The 24,688-nt window shown below is 40.6% G+C and overlaps 1 protein-coding gene across 2 annotated transcripts in view; it reads left to right on the forward strand.

Moving 5' to 3' along the window:
* adamts10 (ADAM metallopeptidase with thrombospondin type 1 motif, 10) overlaps window positions 1-24,688 on the forward strand; it is a 79,564-nt gene that overhangs the window by 34,436 nt on the left and 20,440 nt on the right. For both annotated transcript variants that reach the window (XM_067413957.1, XM_067413956.1), the window contains exons 7-16: window positions 5,038-5,183; window positions 5,831-5,874; window positions 6,475-6,580; window positions 8,789-8,935; window positions 12,803-12,944; window positions 14,655-14,762; window positions 14,931-15,076; window positions 15,397-15,460; window positions 15,929-16,031; window positions 21,504-21,637. In XM_067413957.1, coding sequence (XP_067270058.1) covers window positions 5,038-5,183; window positions 5,831-5,874; window positions 6,475-6,580; window positions 8,789-8,935; window positions 12,803-12,944; window positions 14,655-14,762; window positions 14,931-15,076; window positions 15,397-15,460; window positions 15,929-16,031; window positions 21,504-21,637 — 1,140 coding nt within the window. The remainder of the gene's footprint in view (window positions 1-5,037; window positions 5,184-5,830; window positions 5,875-6,474; window positions 6,581-8,788; window positions 8,936-12,802; window positions 12,945-14,654; window positions 14,763-14,930; window positions 15,077-15,396; window positions 15,461-15,928; window positions 16,032-21,503; window positions 21,638-24,688) is intronic.

The raw sequence follows: 24,688 nt of genomic DNA on the forward strand, positions 1-24,688 counted from the left end.
AAACAGGCAAGTTATAAAAAATTAAGTGTGAGGGATTTGTTCAGTTCACACATACATTTTTTTTTGGAATGAGATGGCTAACTGTAGTAGCGTTTAGTCCACTGTCTATAATAGCCTAATTTAGAGATCACTTTTTTTTTTTAAACCGACAGCTTTGATCGGTTAACGATGATACGGTCAACCATCGGTCAAACGGTCATCGGTTAACATCCCTAACATTGATCAAGTTTCATAGTCGTTTCATGTCCTGTGTCTTGTCTGGCTGTGTCCAGTTGCCCTGCTGCTTGTGGCCACCATCATGTCGTTGTCTGCTGACTGGGGACTGAGTGATGCTATCTGCCTGTCTGCTACGGAGCCTGGTTCTTTTACCGACAAGTTAATGACTTTTACGTTTGTTCCAGCAGATCAGCGTCCTCTGCACGGTTGACTGCCTTTGTTTCTTTCTACATTAAAGGTTGTCATTGTAGGCCTACCTGCCTTCGCTCTTGGGTCCTCCGTTTCATCTGACAGAATAATTTGACCATCATGGACCCAGCGAAGGTGGCCCCCAATGCTCTGCAGAAATGAGGAGGAGTTGTCTGCTGCTATAAATGCCATTGGAAGCCTGGCTGCACAGGTAACGGATTTGTATATGCACAGGAAACGGATTGTTTGTTCACCTTTCTCTGGACCAGTCATTACCACACAGACCACATAATTCCTCTGAACCTAGAATCTTCCTTGTTACGCGGATGAGCCCACTGAATGCCGAGCGTTCCTAACCCAACGCAAGGTTATGTTTTCCCTCCAGCCCACAACACACGCTGAGGACCGTGCCAAGGTTGCCTTCGTGGTTTCACTGCTGCCTGGACGGGCATGCAACTGAGGAACGGCCATCTGGGGTGCGTAGGCTGTGTGGTGCGAACTGTTCGCTCTGTTTAAAGAAGAGATGATCAAGGTCTTTGACACTCCGTTCAGAGGCGAGAGGCATCTCGTTTGCTTGCAGTGCTGCACCAAGGAAGACTGTTTGCTGGTCTGTTGCTGACTATGCCATAGAGTTCTGCATGTTGCCGACCACATGTGAGTGGAATGAACCTGCCCTGGTTGCACACTTCTTAAAGGGGCTGAATGGGGAAGTCAAAGGTGAGATTTACGCTCCAGAAACTCCTGTCTGACTGGATAAGTTAGTGGAACTAGCCATACGTCTAGATAAAAGGTTTGAACTGCGTCGTCGTGACTGTGGCATGGTTACTGAGCAACGGACAGTCCAACCCAGAGTCCTGCACGGGTCCATTTTTGGAGACCCGCCCGTACCTGCAAGGTTTAGCACCAGATCCGACCGGTGACCCACGAAAATATCAAAATTAAATCCGCACCTGCCCAGACCCGTTAATATTTGGCCCGTTGCCCGACCCATGCCTCCGATAAATCACGCTAAAATCATTCAAATTAAAATGCTTTATTTTTTTTATCTTGCACCTCTCTCAACAGCAACAACGTTATGAATGGGCAAATGAAACAGGCTGTGCCTTTAAAAACTCGTTGTCAACAATTTCATATACTCCACTCACCAACTTTACTTTTACTTCATCAATTGCTACTCCTGCAACGCTCGCTCCATCTGGGTTACGAGAGCTCTCGACAAAGTTGCAATGTCGCAGTGGTGGTGACGTGATGGGTCGTTGTTGCGTGTATCTGGAATGGTAATTTGGACATAGAAATTTTAATACAGTATGTTCGAGGGGAGAAGAAGGAGGCGGGAACCAGCGAACATTTAAAAGACTTTAACCAAACAAAACGAAAGTAACGTGGGCAGCTCTTCACAGACAACTGCTACGCGCACACACACACACACACATAATAAAACGTAAACGCAACTCAACGTCAAATCCAGGTCTGGTGATCTCTCATGCTTTATTGGTGTCGGTCGTCCTTATATGCCTCCGAGTTCCCTCAGAGGACTCGAGACTGGTGTGATTTCATTGACAAAAGATGGGCACACAAACAGGGTATTCCCCTAAGGTATTTAAAAGACCCATCACAGTCTTTGCTCTGGATGGCCTGATGCTTTCTAAGATACTTCAGACTGCTATCCCGGTGAGTCTCATAATCTCGGGCATCAAGAGACTTCATCATTTATCTTTTTTTTTTTTTTCAGCCACCACAACTGTTGTGCTTGGTCATCTTTGGTTAAAGCAGCAAAACCCTCCGATCAACTGGACGGAGGGAGCTATTTTGTCTTGGAATTTATCTTGTCATGTTGAATGTTTAGTATCTGCTTTCCCTGCTATTTCTTCTGTTGCTGTGTTTCAGGAAGAGCCGGGTGATATGTCTGGAGTGCCAGAGAAGTACTGCGGATGGTGTTTACTTGTTTCTGTGCTATATTCTGTACCAGAGCATGAAGCGCTCGAGAAATAACTTGCTGACTCACCTCGTCGCAGCTAGTATTGTCCTGTCCTTCTCTCCTGCCAGAGTGGGGTTCTTCTTCGTGAAAAAAGACAGCTCTTTGAGTCCTTGGATAGATTATTAAGGGAGGGCTGAATGCTCCTGCTGTCTTTCAGGCCCTTGTGAATGTTCTTTTTATGGACATGCTCAATATTTCCATTTTCGTATATTTAAACGACATACTCATTTTACCCCAGGTACACTTTCAGCATTTGTCATTTACTGCAGCATCTTTTAGAGGACTGTCTCTTTGTTAAGGCTGAGAAATGCTTGTTTTATGTGAAGTCTGTTACTTTTCTGGGTTTGGTCGTGTTAGCGGAGGGGACCAGTATGGACATTTTAGCAGTTTGGTTTATCAGAGACTGCTTCTACCACAGAGACAATTCTGCCCAGTGGCTGTGAGGTTGGAGCAGCTATCTGGGGAATTGAGAAGTTGGTTAAGAAAGCACTCACCCATGTCACAGTCCCTCGTTGTTGTCTCGGGGAGTATTATTCGTTCCTGATTCATCCGGCAGTTCTCCTTCAAAGCTGGCTGTTCATCCTGCGATTAGAGGGAATCTAGTTGCAATCAGTCAAAGATTCTGGTGACCCACAAGAGTTTGTGATATGTGTAGTTTCGTTGCACTCTGTCCTATCTGTGCCCAGACCAAGTAAAGAAAGTGTGCTCCATCTGGTCTGCTTAAGCTTTTCCCAATCCTGTCTCATCTCTGGTCTCATATTGCCTTAGATTTCGCATTGCCTTAGAATTCCCATCTGTGGGGAAAATCGTTATTCTGATGGTCATTTATAGCTTTTCCAAATGAGCCCAATTTATTCCACTTCATAAGCTCCCCTCTGCCAAAAAGTCTGCGCAGGCAGTGTTCAATCATGTCTTCTAGCTACAAAGTCTTCCCTGAGGTCCCCCTGTCGGACAGGGGACCTCAGCTTGTCTCTCAGTTTTGGAGGGAGTTTTGCCGGCAGATTCATGCCTACTAACCAAATTATAGGTAATTTACTTCATAGTCTAGTGTTCCAGAATCCTTCATCTTAGTGTGATCTGCTTAGTGTATGCCTTGGGCCGAATATGCCCGCAGTTCCTTACCATCATCTTCCACAGGTCTGTCAGCATTTCAGTGTTGCCTAAATTACCAACCTCCCCTGTTCTGCTCTCAGGAGTCTGTGGTTTCCATTCCCTTGGTGCAGTCATTTATTGAACTGTGCAAATGCACCTGGAGAAGAGTGAGAAACGCGCTTGTTCACAACAGAGAACGCTCGTGACACGCTGCTAATCGTCAGCGCTGCTAATCATCAGTGCGCTAAAGCTCCCAGATACATTTACGGCCAGAAAGTGTGGCTTTTCATTATGTATGCCCGTGTCTGTGATCTTTGCTTTATCTGCTAGTGACTCTACATTGATCAAGTTTCATGGTTGTGTTTTGTAGTGTGAGCTGCTTGGTGTATTCCTTGGGCCTAATATGCCCACAGTTCCTTACCATCGTCTTCCACAGGTCTGTCAGCATTTCAGTGTTGCCTAAATTACCAACCTCCCCTGTTCTGCTCTCAGGAGTCTGTGATTTCCGTTCCCTCTGTGCAGTCATTTATTGAACTGTGCAAACGCACCTGGAGAAGAGTGAGAAACGTGCTTGTTCACAAAAGAACATGCTGCTAATCGTCAGCGCTGCTAATCGTCGGTGCACTAAAGCTCCCAGATACATCTGCGGCCAGAAAGTGTTACTTCCCACTCTTAACTTGCCTCTTTAATCCACCTCCCAAACTCGTTTCATTAGGCCTTTTCCCATTGTCAAGATTAGCCCAGTGGTGGTTTAACTCAGATTCCCCTGCTATTTACAACGCGTTTACTCCGTATATCACGTTTCTTGTATTAAACCTGTCATCCATGCCCACTCCCGCCCTACCCCTGTTCCTGTTCTTGTAGAGGGTTCTCCTGTTTATAGGGTTCAGAGGCTGCCTGATGTTCGTCCCCGGGGACGTGGTCATCAGTTTTTGGTCGATTGGAAGGGTTATGGTATATTATTGTGAATTAAAGTTGGCTTCTGGCCCGAGATGTCCTGAACCGCTCACTCATCGAGGATTTCTTTGCAGTCGTCAGGCCTCTACCTCGGCAGCTCCATGGGGTACTTTTCGAGGGAGGGGTGAGCTCTCTTGCTCCTCTCTCCCACTACTATTATCACTCAGCTGATTGTCACCACACCTGTTCCTTTTCTGATTCTCTCTGCTACTTTACTCTACAATTCTCTCAGCTCCCTTGTCAGATTATTGTCATTATGTATGCCCGTGTCTGTGATCTTTGCTTTATCTGCTAGTGACTCTACATTGATCAAGTTTCATAGTTGTGTTATGTCTTGTCTGGCTGTGTCTGTCACACCTTTTCTGCCCTGCTGCTTGTGGCCTCCATCATGCGTTGTCTGCTGACTGGATACAGAGGGGTGCTACCTTCCTGTCCGCTATGGAGCCTGGTTCTTTTACCATCAAGTTATTGACTTTTGCATTTGTTCTAGATCAGCGTATGCTGCACTGCTAACTGCCTTTGTTTCTGTCTACATTAAAGATGGTCATTGTACCTGCCTTCGCTCTTTGGTCCTCTGTTTCACCTGACAATTTTTCTCTTTTCAGCCCACACTAGAGGTAAACCATCATGCAGGGAAGTCTTTAGACAGTTTCTGCAAGTGGCAAAAGTCCATCCTGCACCGGAACGGTCATGGGAATGCCATCCCTGACAATGGAATCGCACACCATGATACAGCAGTCCTCATCACCAGGTTAGAATGCAGATGATTCTAGACCTAAATTTTGACTTTGAGTATATGATTTTGTTTAAATGTATACTTTTTTAAATTGAAATGTATACTTTTTTTTAAACGCAAGCACAGTAACACCCGTCTAAAATTTTGTAGCACTCCATTGGTTCTAAAGGCAACAGGTCATAATTTTAAAATTGCTTTAAAGTACTTGAAATGTGTGTTTGGACGAACTAACGATTTATGGTAAATCTGCTATAGCTTTAATCCACACAATGAGGAGTTGGGTTGAATTCCTGAATCTGAGAGCTGAGTGTGTGAGGTATGTGTGAAGTTTTAGAAAGAAATAGAGAGTGAGAGTGAAGGAGATAGACATAGAGAAAGACAAGTGTTGAGTCTTTATATTGGAGTCTTGTATCAGAGGGTATGTCTGCTGGATGCTTCAAGCGTTTCCTTTCATTGTCTTCACTCTCTTATCAGGAAATTGTCCAGACTGTGAACTGTCTCACAGCTCTGGTATCTGCGTGTGTGTGTGTGTGTGTGTGTGTGTGTGTGTGTGTGTGTGTGTGTGTGTGTGTGTGTGTGTGTGTGTGTGTATTCTGTGGAAACCCAAGGAGTTCCTTCACCCCAACAAAACATCAGAAATATATCTATGGTATGTTTTTTAGGTATGACATCTGCATCTACAAGAACAAACCCTGTGGAACACTTGGTAAGTCATCTATCAATTCATCCATTGACATATCTCTCTGCATATATTAAGTATTTGTTTATCAAATTCTCACTTCTTCTCTGTTAATAACATAGCTAATCGAAGGTTTATTGGTACTGTATAGTTTTTACATTTGCTTTTGATTAGTTTGTAGAGTCTAATTAAAGAATTAACTAATACATAGCACTGTAGTGGGGCTTTGCATAATATTTGCATATATGTATTTGCATATCCACCTTATTTTTCAACGCAGAAGTAAGCGATTTCGTGTGAGTGTGTGAGACTTCAGATTCATTAGACACTATAGGTGAACAACTAGAAGAATGACAAAGTGCAGTAAATTGTAAACCTATTGCACAACAAACCATTGTGTTTATGATTGTGATAATAAATTAAAATATGATAACAAAAACAAGTTTACAATATCAGTCAGCACAACAAAATGTTTTGTGGAGCTTAAAGTTAAAATTGAAATAAAAAATGGCTGTGCCTGCTCTTATATTAAAAATAAGGTGGATAGTATTGTAGCATATATGTATGTGTGTGTGTGTGTGTGTGTCTATGTCACTGTGCCCATGTGCACACACCTGTCTGTGTCAGGTCTGGCACCTGTTGGCGGTATGTGTGAGCCAGAGAGAAGCTGCAGCATCAATGAAGACATTGGTCTGGCCACTGCTTTCACCATTGCACACGAGATTGGACACACGTGAGTCTTCTCCAAAACCTCAAAATGCTCCTCTATGTCTTTCAGCTTGGAGCTTGATATATTGATGCTGTTTGCTTTGAGTCAAGGTTAGATTTCAGTAATGTGAAAACAATGACTTTCTTTGTTTTTGTGTCTTTATGTACACATTTATGCTACATAAATTGCTATGTACTTTTTCTACATTGTCTTAACAGTAAGTAGGTGCAAGCTATGTTAATAGCCTATATAAAATGTTTTAAATTGTTCTTAACATTTTTGTTTATGTAGCTCAGGGTTTCCTAAACTGGGAAACAGTGGGATCTTGAGGGAACGGCAGTGGGTGTGTGAGTTGATGAAAAGCGAATAATTAAATAATAAAAATGTAAAATGAAAATAAACACTAAAATGTTATTGTGGCGAAGGGAACGAGTGAGAGACATGGGAGGAGCGAGCACGACCGGGGACGTGATTGCGAAAGAACGTCACCTGCGAGCCACACCGCTTTCGAGTCCTCTCATTAGGGAGCTCGGAGGCATATAAGGACGATAGAGGACCAGGCCTGGACTTTACGTTTAGTTCAGCTGTCCGTGAGGGGCTGCCCGGGTTACTTTTGTTTTGTTTATTTACTTAATTAAAGTTGTTGAACGTTCCCCGGTACTTGCCTCCTTCCTTTCCATATTTATGAACTTTTTTAGAGTTATATAATAACAATCAAAATGAAATGCTTTCTAAAAAAGATATTGTGACCATTAACCAACATCAGAAAACTGTGAACATGCACATGTGTTAAATTAATGGAAATAAACAACTTAAAATCTCCGGAGGCAAATTAGTATTTTAGTTCAAAGGTGTTTGGCTGACAAAACATTTTGGCAATCCCTGATGTGCCCTGTGGCAAGCAGTCGAGGGATTGATTGATAATGAGCGCCAGCTACGTGCCGCACTGGTCTCGTATCTCTCACGGAGGAGCTTGGATGGTTTCGGTTCCAATGTAACACAGTCCTTTGTTCAGGGAAGAAGGAGGTGGGAACCGGCGAACATTCAAAGACTTTAATTAATAAATAAACACAAACTGAACGTAACGTAGGCAGCCCCTCACATAATAAAGCATAAACAAAACACAACGTAAAATCCAGGCCTGGTCCTCTCATCCTTCTCTGTCGTCGCTCCTCCTTTTATGCATCCGAGCTTCTCCGTGAAAGATACGAGACTGGTGCGGTGCGCAGCTGGTGCTCATTATCAATCACGCCACCGGCCTTGTGCCGTTCTCTCATGGTCCCTTAGCCTCAACTACTTGCCACGTGACTTCAAAAACTGTAACTAAATTATGTAAGTATATATTCCAAAATCTTCACTGTTCCTTCTAGGATAGGTTAGCAATACATCAGCGCTCTGAAATTCCTACCTACTTATGTCGTTATTTCATACCCTTTCAACTCTGACCCTTGACATTTGACCTCTGCTCTAAGTGGCCTACTAAAACAAACTTGGGTTAAATTTAAAGGATATACTATAAAGTCACTGGAGCTGTTTAAATATGAGTAATGCTCATTAACAACAACTGCACTAATATTTTCTCTCAGTCTTGCAATATTTATATCTTGTTAGTGGAGCAAGTGACGGCAGACTCTGATGCTCCAGGCGGCTTACATTGGGCTTTTCATTTGTGGTTTCTTGCACTCCGAGACGTTGAAGTATTGTTTTACTTGGTGACCCAGCATTCCATTTACTTTCTGCAGCTTAATCATGCATATGGATTTATGGGCACGCCTGGCTGATATCGCGCCACTGCCTGCACATATCATTCCTCAAACCTTCAGAATACTTCCATGAAAGGAAATTCTGTTGTCATTTCTGCTGTTTTGGTAGTCTAAAAGTTTTTTTTTTTTTTTTTTTGCTATCATTGTTCGGATCTGAGCTGTTTGAGCTGGGTCACCCAGTATTCTGTTGCCTTGGCTATGATCACAGCCCTTGGAGCTGTTTTCATAGGTGGTGAAGTCATTAGTAGTCTGGTCCTAATGGTTCGTCCAGGTACCTTTGAACTGACGGCCATATGATGCTGCACACTGGGGCTGTCTAGACAAGGAGGCATATGTTTGACTGTGTGTAGGATTACATAAGTTGTGTGAGGTGCTGATGGGTTTGTTTGTGCATTCACATTCTGTAACCTCGACCATGGGATTCTATTTTTTTTAAACTTCCATAAAATCATTCATCTCTTTCTTTCAGGTTTGGGATGAATCATGATGGTGTTGGCAATGCGTGTGGGGTGCGCAGTCAGGAGACTGCTAAACTCATGGCGGCCCACATCACCATGAAGACTAACCCCTTCGTCTGGTCTGCCTGCAGCCGTGATTACATCACCAACTTCCTTGAGTGCGTTTGCTGCTTGATACTGATATCTGTATTTTATCTGAATTTCAATTTACTTATTGAAGTGAAATATTGACTGTATCAACATTGGATTTCAGTATAATACATTTCAAAGGATTGTATTATGAATTAAATTTATGTGAATGTCTTTTTAAACTCAAACACAAACTCAGCCTATCATGTTGTATAAGAGCCATTTGTTACACATGGTACTTACAGTGAGAAAAATAAGTATTTGAACACCCTGTGTTCCCCTTGCAAGTTCTCCCACTTAGAAATCATGGAGGGGTCTGAAATTGTCATCTTAGGTGCATGGTCACTGTGAGAGACAAAATCTATTTAAAAAAATCCAGAAATCACAATGTATGATTTTTTTAAACTATTTATTTGTATGATACAGCTGCAAATAAGTATTTGAACACCTGAGAAAATCAATGTTAATATTTGGTACAGTAGCCTTTGTTTGCAATTACAGAGGTCAAACGTTTCCTGTAGTTTTTCACCAGGTTTGCACACACTGCAGGAGGGATTTTGGCCCACTCCTCCACACAGATCTTCTCTAGATCAGTCAGGTTTCTGGCCTATCGCTGAGAAATATGGAGTTTGCGCTCCCTCCAAAGATTCTCTATTGGGTTTAGGTCTGGAGACTGGCTAGGCCACGCCAGAACCTTGATATGCTTCTTATAGAGCTACTCCTTGGTTATCCTGGCTGTGTGCTTCGGGTCATTGTCATGTTGGAAGACCCAGCCTGGACCCATCTTAAATGCTCTAACTGAGGGAAGGAGATTGTTCCCCAAAATCCCGCAATACATGGAGAGGTCATCCTCTCCTTAATACAGTGCAGTCGCCCTGTCCCATGTGCAGGAAAAACACCCAACAAGCATAATGCTACCACCCCCATGCTTCACAGTATGGATGGTGTTCTTGGGATGGTACTTATCATTCTTCTTCTTCCGAATACGTTTAGTGGAATTATGACCAAAAAGTTCTATTTTGGTCTGTTTTGGTCTGACCACATGACTTTCTCCCATGACTCCTCTGGATCATCCAAATGGTCATTGGCAAACTTAAGACGGGCCTGGACATGTCCTGGTTTAAGCAGGGGAACCTTCCTTGCTATGCATGATTTCAAACCATAACGTCTTAGTGTATTACCAATAGTAACCTTGGAAATGGTGGTCTCAGCTCTTTTCAGGTCATTGACCGGCTCCTCCTGTGTAGTTCTGGGCTGATTTCTCACCTCTCTTAGGATCATTGAGACCCCACGAGGTGAGATCTTGCATGGAGCCCCAGTCCGAGGTAGATTGACAGTCATGTTTAGCTTCTTCCATTTTCTAATGATTGCTCCAACAGTGGACCTTTTTTCACCAAGCTGCTTGGCAATTTCCCCATAGCCCTTTCCAGCCTTGTGGAGGTGTACAATTTTATCTCTAGTGCCTATGGACAGCTCTTTGGCCTTGGCCATATTAGTAGTTGGATTCTTACTGATTGTATGGGGTGGACAGGTATCTTTATGCAGCTTACGACCTCTAACAGGTGCATCTAATTTGGGATAATAAATGGAGTGGAGGTGGACATTTTAAAGGCAGACTAACAGGTCTTTGAGGATCAGAATTCTAGCTGATAGACAGGTGTTCAAATACTTATTTGCAGCTGTATCATACAAATAAATAGTTAAAAATCATATATTGTGATTTCTATCTTTTTTTAGATTATGTCTCTCACAGTGGACATGCACCTACGATTTGTTCATTTAAAAATGATTGGCATGTGCCTGGAATCTGTGTGCACATTTTTTGCTTTCATAGATTTTAGTGAATCTTTATTACTTTTAATCAAATGGTATTTTATTTGATTTCAAATAGTTACATTACTGTTAAACCATAAGGGAATTTAAAGGGTTACTTCAGCGATTAGCATATGGCTTTGTATCAGTAGAAACCCTGGAGTATATATATTCAAATGATTGTGCTCTCCAAATTGACGATATTTGCGTCATCGGAGGATTTTTTGGCTAAAGGCTAAAGACTACAGCCAGCAGAGGGAGCTATTTCCACATGTTAATGGTTAATCATCAACTGTTTGGTTACCGATATTCTTTATAAAGTTGCGCTGGGCCACAGATTTGTCTCCCCCGGCCACCGAGCAAACGGTCTATTATCATCCATTCTATGGCAGCTGTGGTGGCTATGGAATGACACATATGGCTAAACTTGTCTGGTATAAAGGGAAAAGGACAAGAACCTGGTGTATTCTAGCTCAATCTGAGGAAATGGTGAGATGTCGTCCTTGCCCACATGGGGTTAAGACTAAACTCTGAATGGAGTGTGCTAACCCAACTACAGATAACTACTATTATAGGTCTGGTATGGACTCGACTATGATGCCATATGCCTGTCTACTGCTCGTATAAAGTCCATTCACTCAACCATAGGCAAGATCAGAGTAGGCTAAGCTGTCATTATTAAACAGTATCAAAGATTGTTGGTTCTCGCGGCAACTGCGTCCACTTTGATTCTTTTCGGTCTTCTATACATGGCAGTGGTGGCTCAAGACCAAGGGTTTTTCCCTGAGGGCCAACCAATTTTGCATCATCAGGGTTACTCACAGATGCCATTGTACCCTAGTGATGTGACCCAGGGTCCCATGCTGGGGTCGTCTTGTCATTGTAAAATGCTTAGAATAGAAACTTCCTTTATGGGCCTTGAGGGTGGTTCTCCTTGATTTTGGAGATGGTTTGGCTAGGTGGAAGTAGATGTAGACTACTTTCTTGATTGCTATTGTATCTCTGAAGAGGGTAGATCACCCATAGAGGATTCCTTAGCATCTAAGCAAAAGATAAGCAAGTGGATTATTGAGGCTATTTCTTTGGCTTATGAGTTTGTCAGTATTTATTTGGCTTATGAGGTGCATGGCCTCTCTTCACCTCTAGTCGAAACAGCCATTTCTACAAGAAATATGGCTGTCTCTAATGCCGGCTTCACACCGCACGTGCAAGCAGTGCATTGGCAGGGTAAGAAGCAGTGTGTATGGAGAGCGAGAGCCATGCATTCTCACTGGCAGCGTTTGTCTTGTGCATCTGAAGTGGAGCCTGGATTTTAATCCACAGCCGGTTGTCCTAAGTTTTTGCTTGCCATAATTCCCACTTGGGCTGGCATTTTGTTCAATGCGTCGTTGTGGGTATGAACATTCCTATAGCATCAGCATTCTGATGCAGAATTGATTCATCTGGAAAGAGAATGCCTCGGTTATGACTATATTCCTGGTTCCCTGAGAAGGCAATGAGGCGCTGCGTAACTTTTTTTCCATACTTCCTGCATGCCTGAGGGTGAATGACTTCAGCCAGTCAGAAGCTGACAATATTTGGTCCAGGTATCCTTTATCATTTCGTTGTTTGGTCCGTTGTACATTTTGCCAATGAGACTGGAGGGATTTTACACGTTTCAGACACAATTACACAGAAATGTTCCCATAGCATCAACATTCTGACACATCTCATTCCCTTATCAGGGAGCCTGGGTTACAGTCCTAAACGAGAAATATACATTAAATTGATTTAAAGTGAAAGTAAAAACATTGGTAATGTTAAAAAAAGATAGAATTGTTTTGTTCTTATGAACTTTCTTTTTCATCAAAGAATCCTGAATAAAAATATTAAGCAGCAACTGTTTTTAAAATTTCAGCATATTTTAGTGATTTCTGAAGGATCATTTGACACTGAAAGCTGGAGTAATGCTGATTAAAAAAAAGTAAACTCTGTTATCACGACAGTTCTGAGTTGTTTTAGTTTTTTGTTGGCATCAGGGCAGTATGAACTTTAGACTTCCATCCCTTCTGACACACTCATTCTGTTTTCTTTCCGTTTCTTAGCTCTGGCATGGGTTCCTGTCTGAACAATGTTCCCCCCAAACAGGAATTTGTTTACCCCACCACAGCCCCTGGCCAAGCCTATGATGCAGATGAGCAGTGCCGCTTCCAGTACGGAGTGAAGTCTCGTCAGTGTAAATACGGGGTACTTGCATCACTCAGTGTAATTGACAACAGCTCTTCACCCAAGAAAGAAAATTCCATCACCATCATCAACATCATCATCATCTATTAAAAATGCAGATCAGCATGATTTTTGACTATGGGACCATGGTAATACCATGTTTTTTCCTGATCTACACTATCATTCAATGGTTTGGGGTCAGTAAGATTGAACTTTCTATTCATCAAAGAATCATGGAAAATAAATTTAAAAACAGTTAATTTAAATTGTAATTAATTTCACATTTACAGTTTTAATGTATTTTTATCACATGCAGCTATCAAAAGCTTCTTTCAAAAACATTCAAGAAAATCTAACTGCCTTTAAACCTATTGAACAATAGTGAATATCAACATACAAGAAAAGCATATATTAGAGACGTTTATTGTGTCAGTAACATAAACAAAAAACAAATGCCATGGTAGTGCTGTGTTTTTGGAGATATACCATTAAAAGCACCACCATTTCTTTAAAGTACCATGGAATGTCGAAGTAACTTAAAATAGTTGATATAACCCATGTGCAATATTTATTGTATTCTAAAGAGAGTGAAAAAAATTGGCCATTGTTTGCTAAAATATTTCTTTTCATTTTTGGGTGAACTTGTTCAATAATTGTTTACGTTTAAACATTCTTTTTAATGTCAATTTTAAAATGTCACCTAATGTCAAGGATGGTTATATATATATATATATATATATATATATATATATATATATATATATATATATATATATATATATATATATATATATATATATATATATATATATATATATATAATAACCATCCTACAGTAAGACATCTATGCTGAAGTGTCGTCTTTGGACAGATGAATTTTGGGTTATGGTCCTATCCAGCTTGCCTTTATATCGCCACAGTAAATCATCTAGCACACTCTCTCCACCATCCCTCCCTCTTTCTATCTTTTTCTCTTTCTCTCTGTAAATCTGCACCAGATGGTAGGTCTACCTTTCCCTGGCTGTAACATTCCATTTTTTGCTCCCCCCTCAAGACTTCAGACCGCTGGCATTTTGCCACTTTTGTCCAAAACCACATGTTGGTCAAAAATGTGCAATTTTTTGGTTTGTGGCTTTATTCTCTGCTAGCCATGGTTGACCTTTACACCTCCAGAGATGCACAGTGGAGTCTGTAAAGTGAGCAATATCTGCTTGTGTTAAGTCGAGTTTTAGGTATGGACTGCTTTATGGGATGCCAGTGCAGGAAACTTAACATCTGGAAGAGGATTACACACACTAGTTCAGCTCTCACTGTAACTATGAAGTCTAATAAAGCAGGAAGTTATTGGGTAGATCTAAAGTGCAGTGTGAGGCTTATCTACTGTAAAACTGATCAACACCATGGTATAACTCTTCTTTGTTTGGACATGGAAATGGAAATACTATAATATTATTTAAAGTGTCATGTAAATGGCATCATACATGAATGTACAGCAATACACATTCTTTAGCATAGTATATAAGGGCAATTACCCTAGCAACTATCCACAGTATCAGAGCGACTCTCAGAGTTCCTTAGCAATCTCATAGCCACGTTGGAGGACGTTGTTTGGTGCAGGAATGTGCTACTTCTACTCTTTCCACTCTGTTCTTCAGCCTCTTGAGTGTTTCTTAATGTCTGTTTTTCCCACATTGTCTGGAGTTTTGTTTAGTGGCGTGTGTGTGTGTTCAGGAAGTGTGCAGTGAGCTTTGGTGCATGAGCAAAGGGAATCGCTGCATCACCAGTAGTATCCCAGCAGCCGAGGGCACCATCTGTCAGAGCAGCACCATCGAAAAAGGGGTAAGTACAGGGAATTCTGGGAGGAATATCAGAACACAGATATATCAAAGCTTGGGAAAAACAGCCTTTTTTAGCTTAATGGGTAGATCATCTTTGATAATAAAATGGTTGTATATAATATAAATGTTCACACATAAATAATGTTGATTCATAATATTTTCTCATTAGTGGTGCTACAAAAGAGTGTGTGTGCCGTATGGAACACGTCCAGAGGGTGTAGATGGTGGGTGGGGCCACTGGTCACCATGGGAGGAGTGTAGTCGCACCTGTGGGGGTGGAGTCTCATCCTCTATTCGCCATTGTGACAGTCCCAGGTGAGTTCTAAAACTTATTCAGCAAGGATTCAATGAATCCATTCAATGGATTCAAAAACATAAAATCTTACCAACCCCAAACTTTGGAACAATAATGTATACGAGTGATTTGATGATTCATAATGTTCTTACTCTCAGCCCGTTGTACTCAATGAACCTAGTCTGATGGAATGCCAGGAAAAATCGGAAAAACTAACAGATCGACAGAAAGGCAGAAGATGTCTGGCTGAGATGAACTTGAGCAGAATATATTGTGTAATTGGGAGTTACATAGAAATTGTACTCAGATGTGTCTGATGCTTGTCCTTGTGTGGATGCAGGCCAACGGTTGGAGGGAAATATTGTCTGGGAGAGAGGAAGCGCTTCAGATCTTGCAACATTGATGTAAGTTTGAAAGTCACTTACTGATTCCATTTGTGTGTGTTAGAAAAGAATTTGTCCAAATTGTTATAAATTAATTCCACTTGTAGAAATCTTTGGCTTGCTTGTGAATGGATTCTGCTTTTGTATCATCTAAATTAGTTGATAAAACTGAAGCTCTGACACATTTTGGGATGCATTGATCAACCTCTAAATCATGGGTATCCAAACCTGCTCCTGGAGGGCCACTGTCCTGCAGAGTTTAGCTTCAACCCTTATTAAACGCACCTGAAACCAGCCAATAAAGGTCTTTAGACTTCCAGACAAGTGTGTTTGTAGGTTGGAGCTAAAATCTACTGGACGTTTGGCCTCCAGAAGCTGAATTGGACACCCCTGCTCTAAATGATGTAGACATACTCCAATAGAAGAAAATGGTTCACTGTTGACATGCTCCATAAGATCCTCAGTCTGACTGAGTTGTGTGTGGGTTAGGAATGCCCAGCCGGATCTCAAGATTTTCGGGAGATTCAGTGCTCAGACTTTGACAGCGTTCCTTTCCGGGGGAAATTCTACACATGGAAGCCTTACAGGGGTGGTAAGTATACCTTTAAAGCACCTTTTCTGAGACCTACTGGTCATTTCACATTGATTTGTATCACTTTGATCAGCCTGTTTTCACTCTGAACTGCTACATTTCTTTAAGTTGTTATATATATATATATATATATATATATATATATATATATATATATATATATATATATATATATATATATATATATTGAACTATTGACAATGTTTGTGCTCAGACCTAAACAGAATCACAAGATCTTTTATGCCTTGTTTCCACTGGACGGTACAAAATTATTTAGATTGTCAGAAGTTGTGAATGGTACCATACATTTTTGTTGGCACCCTTCTGTAGGGGTACCTAGCACAGTAGTCTAGTGCCTAAAGGGTATAGCTAGACTCACTGCCGAATGTCCTGAATCTTACTGTACTCTACTTTACCGCTCTGTGGAAATGAGCCATTAGTTCCCTAACTACATCTTTCATGATTATGGGAATCTTTAAGGCTGTTCTTGTTGTTGTTTAAGATTGTTTAGGGCTTTTGAAGGTGGTTTAGATATTAGGACTGGACCACCATGCTTCGAAGAACCAATCTCTGCATTGACTCAGTTGAGAGAGAGAGAGAGAAGGAGAGAGAGAGAGAGAGGGAGGGTGCAGATAACAGTCTGGCATCCATATGCCGCGCTGTGGACTGCACACTCCTAGAATCTCCAGTTTAAGTTCCTGCTTTTGATGAATGTAAAGCTGGCTGTCAAGGACATAACTGCCTTTAATCTGCCCCTCCAATAACATAATGGCTTACAGAGAGAAGCCCACTGTAGGCTACAAGCGCTGCTTTCATCAAGTCAGCTGATTTTACAATGGAAATCCCTTGCAGCTGTCAAAATAAGTGCCAGACTGCTGTTTTACCCTGCTTTAGGGTCAGGTGGCATATAGACCTTAGACCTGCGCTGTCTGAATCCTTTCTCTTTTTTTTTCTCTTTTTTTTTCTTTTTTTCTTTCTTTTTTTTTCTTTCTTTCTTTCTTTTTCTTTCTTTCTTTCTTTCTTTCTTTCTTTCTTTTTTTTAACTTGGTTTGTAATTGACTATCTGTCATGAATAATTTCTTTATTTTTGTTTGTTTATTCCTTTTTTATTAGCTTTTATTCTTTCTTTTACTATATAATTTTATGCAGTGCTAAAATATTCAAATAGTAGTGTGCTACTTTGTGGTCAGTCACATGCGTGTTTAATTCAGTGCGTGGATTACAGTTGTCCTCTTATACATAAATATGGTTATTTAGCTATTTTAACCTAATTTTGTGTAAAAATGTTTTAGCTACATTTACATCAGTTTGACATTGGTAAGATTTTCTTAAAATAAGTTTCTTATGTTCAGCAAGGCTGCCTTTATTTAATCAGTAAAAATACTGTAAAATCAGGAATATTGTGAAATAGTATTACAGTTTAAATATACATTTTCTGTTATATAATATAATGTAATATATAATTAATTGTGATTTATTCCTGTGACGGTAAAGCTGAGTTTTCAGTCATTACTTCTTCAGTGTCACACGTTCCTTTCGAAATCATTCTAATATGCTTATTTAATGATGACATTCTTATTATTAAAATTGTTGAAAGCCAAACAAATTGTACTGACCTTTACATTTTATAATGAGAGTAAGAAATTTTACTGTGATTTTTATAGTTACTCTAATTATAATCATAATCACATTTTTATAATCACAACGTTCTGTTCGCATGAGCTCCAGCTTCATTGCAGTACTACTGCCTTAATCACATTATATGCTTGTAAATGTAGCCAGTGTCTTAACTTTTGGAGTTCTTAACTCAACTCTGTTGAGTCCAGAGAAAGATTAAAATCATGCTTTATCACTTTTGCCAAAGTTCAGGTCAAACACATTGCATTATGAGACGCTATACGCTATGCGCTATACGCATACTATTCAACGCATTGTGCTCTGGCTGTATACGCTCTCACCAGAACCTCCTGAAACCCATACACTCCAGTGAAGCCCTCTTTTAGCCAACTGAAAAATACACCTATGGCCTGCCAGAGCAAAGCCTCATGGGATGCACAGTTTCCATCGTGAGCCTGCTTCAGTATATGTTTTCACAGGCACCCAGGACCTTATCAAATTAGTCCAACACTAACAGAAAATTGGCCAGCAGCTCTAAAACTGCCCTCTTTAGGTTTATAAAACAGAGGAAGAGTTATTATTTAACATAAAGACTGTGGTAGATGTGATTCAACTGATAAGGCAAGCGGCTTTTAGGCAGCCAAAGAAAGATTACAGAGTTTTAGCACCACCGCTGCCAGGTACAGGCAAGGGGAACGAGTTCAGACCCACCAGCCTTTCAAGAGTAATATAAAGGAGGCCCGGAGCAGGGACAAAACAACACACTGGTACCAGTATGAGTGAGATTATGAGTCAATTAACTGCTTGTTCTTTGTTACATAACCTATACAGTGTGTAATAGGCTTTACACTTTAAACAATAATACATCAATGCACAGTATGTTCCTTCACTCTTTTTAACCATGTTATTTTTCTCTTAATTTTAGATAACTGTTAAGAGGTGTATAAAACTACACAGATCATAGAGCAAATCAACTAGTCCCTGGTTTGCCTTAGTTCATTTCAAAATAAAAATTTCCTGATATTTTACTCACTCACATTTCGATCATTCTTCAGTCGAAAATAGCGTTTTTTTTTAGAAAATCATTCCAGGATTTTTCTTCCTTTAATGGTTTTCAATTGCAACCAACTAGTTGAAGGTCCAAATCAATGCAGTTGCAAAGACCTTCGAAGGGCTTCAGAGGCTCTGCGCGATCCTAGACGAGGAATAGGGTCTTATCTAGCGAAATAATCAATCTTTTTTTATTCATTTATTACAAATTAATTTACTTTATAACCTAAATATCTTACCTTGTGCTTCTCTGTGAGTGCCAGTGATTGCGCAATCACGATGAAAATGTCACACTAGACGTAGGCAGAAGTACTAAGCAGCCACTAAATCAGCATATTCATTTGCATATCAGTATGAGGATTTTTTGAAGGATCATGTGATAGCTGAATCTGTAACGCTGCTGAAAATTCAGATTTACCATCATAGACGTGAATGACATTTCAAATAGTGTTAAAGTGGAGAACAATTATTTTAAATTGTAATAATATTTCACAATATTACTGTTTCTACTGTATTTTTTAATAAAATGAATGCAGCCTAGGAGAGCATAAAAGACTTCGAAGAAGACCCCAAACTTTTGAATGATTATGTACTTCCCAAGGCTTCCACGGCACAGCTATATAACATTTAACATCAGCTTTAAGGCAGCCTTCGTCTCCTCTCTCTTTCTTCCTTGTCCGTCACATGTGATTTCTTCTTTGTCTCTTAGGGAATGTGCTGAGAGAGACCGTTTTCCCCTCCAACATGCTTTATTTACTGTTTCTCAAATTTGTAGGGCCATTAAAGAGGAGACTGGGGAATAAAGCAAGTGTGTTGTATGTGCATTTCAGCTGTTTTATCATAAGCAAATCATCTCAAATGTGCCCTGGACCCCCCTTTCTGCTACTCAAGGATGTGACAGCAGTGGAAGAATAAACTAACTTACATAAACCCCACAAGCTCATTAAAATACCACATGCAGCCATGGAACTCTTCAGAGTGCTGGCGGCCGTCCCGCAGAGTTAGTATAGTTATAAAGCTCTGTTTGGCTGCATGAAATACGCCGTTCATGTGTCCCCATTGTTAGAGGCACTTTAAACTGGGGAGAAAATTTGCCAAGAGTTTGTTTTCAGGTTTGTTTTGCCGTTGTGTAATGTTGTAAAGTTAACAATGCATAACACATGAGGAGTCAACGAGCGTAATGGTGTTAGCATTAGTGTGCGTCACATTGATATTATATACTGCATGTAACAATAACAACATAAGAGCTTTGTAGATTTTATGACATCCTGTAATGCCCGTGGGGATACATCAGTCAGTTTAAACTGATGTTTCTGCACTACTAGCATAGTTAGTTTCCTTTGTCTTTCTTATGTAGAAACAACTTGTATATCTCCAGCTCTTTTTTTAAAGTATGTAACATGTTAATACTTCACCGCTTTTTCATATTAAACTATGTTATTCCCTTAAAGGTACACTATGTAGTATTTTTGCAGTAAAATATCCAAAAACCACTAGGCCAGTGTTATATATTTTGTTCAGTTGAGTACTTACAACATCCCAGATGTTTCCAACTATTTGTAAATTGTGAGAAAATTGCTATTTTAACTAAGGACCGGGACGTTTCAGCATAGCGTTTGAGCGAGTCGCCTGTCAATCGCGTCATATCTGCGTTACCCTCGGTTTTATTCTGCAGAAGCGCTTTTCTCTTAGCAGTGTGAACATGTCACAGCAGCGGCGAGAGAACGCACAGAGTAACGTCATAACATCATTTTAAACACATGTATCTAATATGATAGATACAAACCTTGGCTGCTGACTCATTGCCTCGCTGCCTCATCAGACAATGACTTGTAAGGCAGCGTTTTGCTGCAGTGGAACAGTTTAATGATCTACAGCAAAATAGAGAGAGCTGTGGGATATTAAAGGCAGCGAAGGACACATGTACGCTGCCTTCAAAAATCGATCAGATGAAGGGATCTCAGGAGATAGGAAGTTAAGCAAACATTAGATTTGGAGTCTTTGGAGTCCTGCCTTCAAATGTGTCCTCCGAAAGGCAGCATTTTCCAGGTTTCGGACGCAGCCTTAATCATGACCGGAAAAGGCAGAAGTGCACATGCCCTGTGACTGTCTCCCATCCCGTCATAATAAAAGTCCCGGTACTCGCGAGCCGTGTGTTTTGTATAACAATCGCTCCAGCGGCCTTGCTCAGCTCCACAACACTCGGTCCTGCTTTGCTTTACACTAGAGTAACGTTAATAACCGCATCCATGAACATGATTTCTGCCCGAGTCCTATTTTCTACCGGCTGTGAGGTGAAGACCACATGTCCCAAGATACTGAGCTCACACTTGGCCTCCAGTGGACGGAAAGTTGTATAGAGTACCTTTAACTAAAAAGTTAACCTAAAAAGTTGATACATACCTCTCTCGTCCCAGCTGAAACATCCTCCCTCACATCTCCCCCCTCCCTCTTTCATTTCTGTCAATAGGGGGAGGGGGATGTGAGGGAGGATGTTTCAGCCGGGACTTTTTAATGTGCCGAGTCGAAGTACTCTCAGAAGTGCTATTCCGCCATGCATTATAGTTCTCCTTTATAATCTGCTTAGAAAAGCGACACGTTTTATTATATGTCACCATACTAGGTCGTTCAACTATTCGTCAGAGCGATTAAGTGCACACACTGAGATGAGAAAGGTATGTATCAACTTGTCTTAGTTAAGGGAATAACAGTTTAATATGAAAAAGCTGTGAAGTATCCCTTTAAATGGCTGACTAAATGGCTCATAATCATTGAGGTGTGATGTTTTGCACATTTTGACTGCAGGTGGGGTGAAGTCATGCTCGCTGAACTGCCTGGCAGAGGGTTATAACTTCTACACTGAGCGCGCTCCAGCTGTGGTGGATGGCACTCCCTGTAGGGACGACTCTCTGGACGTTTGTGTTAATGGCGAGTGTAAGGTGAGACAGTAACACACTTTTCTTAAGTATACATATCTGAGAGTTTTCAGATGGCAGGGTTCGTATGATAATTTGATGACTTCTGCCATAGCATGAAACAGAACAGAAGAGAAAAAACTCCCTCTTTTAGTGATTGGCACATAGATCCCCCAATCTTTCAACACTTTATTGCTCGGAACTGCTGAAACTCAATTGCTACCTCATTGCATTTTTTACTATCTATTAAGGATGCTTTAACACTAAATCGTATTAAACATCAGAGTGCAATATGGTAGATGTGAAGATGTATTTACAGTATATAACGGCAGGGTCAACAATAAGCATAGCCTGGCCCGGCTGTCCTCTGGCTGATGTGAGAGAATGTTGGCCAGTTAAGCCAGGCTCAGAGTCAGACCACAGGAGCTGATTTATGCCCAATTTACCCTTCCCGACAATCTGAGGAAAAATCTTGTTCATGACATTGGTTGGTTCCGATGTTCGGTGGAGATGATCTGGTAATGTTAGGCATTTACAGATATAATCTGATCTTTAACCTCCCTTTCTGCTCAACATGTTTTGATGTTTAAGATTTTAAATCAGGATGATTGCATAAATTCTTACACATTCACCAATGAGAGCCCCTTTGAAATTGCACCCGTGAAATAAGCTGCTGTGCAGGTCCGTTGAACAGCGGAGATGGTGGAACAGCGTGTGGAAGTGTTGCAACAACCCGACTGCTTGTAGAACAGCAGTCAAGTTTTTAACATTATAGTGCATTGCACACTGGTGTGTGATGCACTAAAATGTTAAAAACTTGTAGTGTGTGCTTGTTTGAGATTTGAGAGAAAAAAAAACCTGTGAAGATTCTCTTTATAATCGTGATGCAACCAGATTTCATAATCGGTTAGGATTTAAAAACTCCCGTAGTCTGAGCCCGACTTTAGCTGACTAACATAGATAAGATTTTGTGAAATTTGCAAAAGTGACTTTCAAAAATGCATTGGTAAGAATGTGTTAAACTATAAAGGAAAAAAAAAACATTTTTGGGACAATTAACATCAATAATGAGAATAACAGTCAATAATTTTGACTGATAACAACCACAAAAGAATGATCAGTTTACTGTTCATTGTTCATACTTGATTAACATATTACTGCTACTGTAATAATCTTCGATGCTCATTCACGCAACAACGTCTGCTCTCATGTCAACACAATGCACGTGTATTTTGTAAAAGTGGTAAATTGATTTAGTTTTTTGTGTGCAAACAAAGGACTCTTGTCACTCCATTCAATTGAGATTAAACCACTGGAGTCACATGGATAACTTCAATGGTGTCTTTACTACCTTTCTGAGTAATGAGAAAGCAAGTCTAACTTACCATCTCATGTTGAACCCAAATCTTGCTTACTCGATGTATGCTAGTTAAAAAAAAACGCATCTGTGAGTACGTTTGGAACGACATGAGGGTGAGTAATTAATGACAGAATTTTCACTTTTGGAGGAAATAACCCATTAAGTTTTAATAAATAAATTAATTAATTAATATTTTTGGGCCAGCACATTTCAAAGTTTTTTCATGTGCCCTAAATTTGCATTTGACCCCATTTACACTGTAGTGTAATGCATTTCTATATCATAGCTTGTCTCGGATTACATGACCTTGGCAGTATTTCTGTGTCAGCTAAATGCTAGTGTCTTTCCTTTTAATGTTTTTGGTAGAAAATGGAAATGAACAAAAAACGTGATTAAAACATTTGAAGTTGGCCTATTCTCTTTTCTGAGTCATTAACTAGTTTCTGTGGTAAACATCTGCGCTAGTACTCATGGTGGCTCTCACTTTGATAATTAACCTTCTTATTCAAAATCACAATGTGAAAATAGACCAGTGGGTTGAGAGAGGTGAAATTGAATTCTGGTGTGGCCCAAATAATCAAACAAAGTGTAAAAATAGTTTGTTTATTAGCATGTTTCTTGATGTAGTGTATATTACTTAGTGTTTCATTTTGTTGTACTGAGCAGGACAGGCTGAATGCACTCCTTTGGATTGAGTTGAGTTGGTTTATCTTTGCGCTGTTGTCCAGACCAATGGTTGTTTTTATCAAAAGTTCAGTTCAGTCCAGCCCTGTTCTGCTCTGCTCTGAATGCGGCAAGAACTCAGTGACCCCCCAGATCCATCTGTCCTCGGTGCACGCAGCTGAACATGATCACGACTTCTCCCACCCTCCCAACTCAACTCTCACCCTTTCTCCATTTCTTTCCTTCCCTCCTCTCTTTCCTCTCTTCCTCCATCTCCTTTCCTCACTCGTTTTCTTTGCTTTCTTATTTATGGTGCATATAAAAACCGGAGAACAGCAGGGGTGGAAATCAAAGTAGTGTTTGCAGCCTCATGGTGGCTTAGCTCCCAAACAATAAGGGTTTGATTATGAAAGTAAGAGCTTTGAAGCACAAGACATTAAAAACAGCCCGTGGAACCACGTGTCCCGAAGCTCGACTCTGTTCGGTCCAGCACAGGACATGCCCTGCCTTCTCTGAGTGGCCACTGACTTACCATTGTTGTTGTGAGGAAAAATAGGTCACACATTTGCAGGTTATGGTATCTAGGCCAGGTCAACAAAAGTCTTTGGAGCTTTAGTGGGATTTTTGTGAAGTTGCACAGGCCTGGATTTGGAAAGTCTCAAGTAGTGTCAGGTCTGCTGGTTACTGAGTTCTTTTTGTGTTACCTTTTAGATCCTGACAGCAGAGACACTTCAGTTTCTTCATTTAATGGCCTGTTTTTGTGCAAATTTTGCCCATCTGGAGAAACCTGCTTTGCTTTGCACAATGTCAATTTAAATGGATTGTGATCTCTCAAGTTCTGGGATTGCTCTCAAGATTGTACATCAAACATTTATGTTTATATAATGGCTGTCAAAAGTAACGTGTTAACATATGCGATTAGTTAAATATGTTAACACCATCTGAGCTCATGACTGACTTTCTTCTGTGCAATAGAAAAGAAGAAATATTACATGCACTGGTCTTTTTCTATGCAATTACAGTGAATGGAAACTGAAGCTTTCAAGCTTCAA

This window comes from Pseudorasbora parva, chromosome 13 (assembly GCF_024679245.1).
Source record: "Pseudorasbora parva isolate DD20220531a chromosome 13, ASM2467924v1, whole genome shotgun sequence".
In the NCBI taxonomy this organism is placed as follows: Eukaryota; Metazoa; Chordata; class Actinopteri; order Cypriniformes; family Gobionidae; genus Pseudorasbora; species Pseudorasbora parva.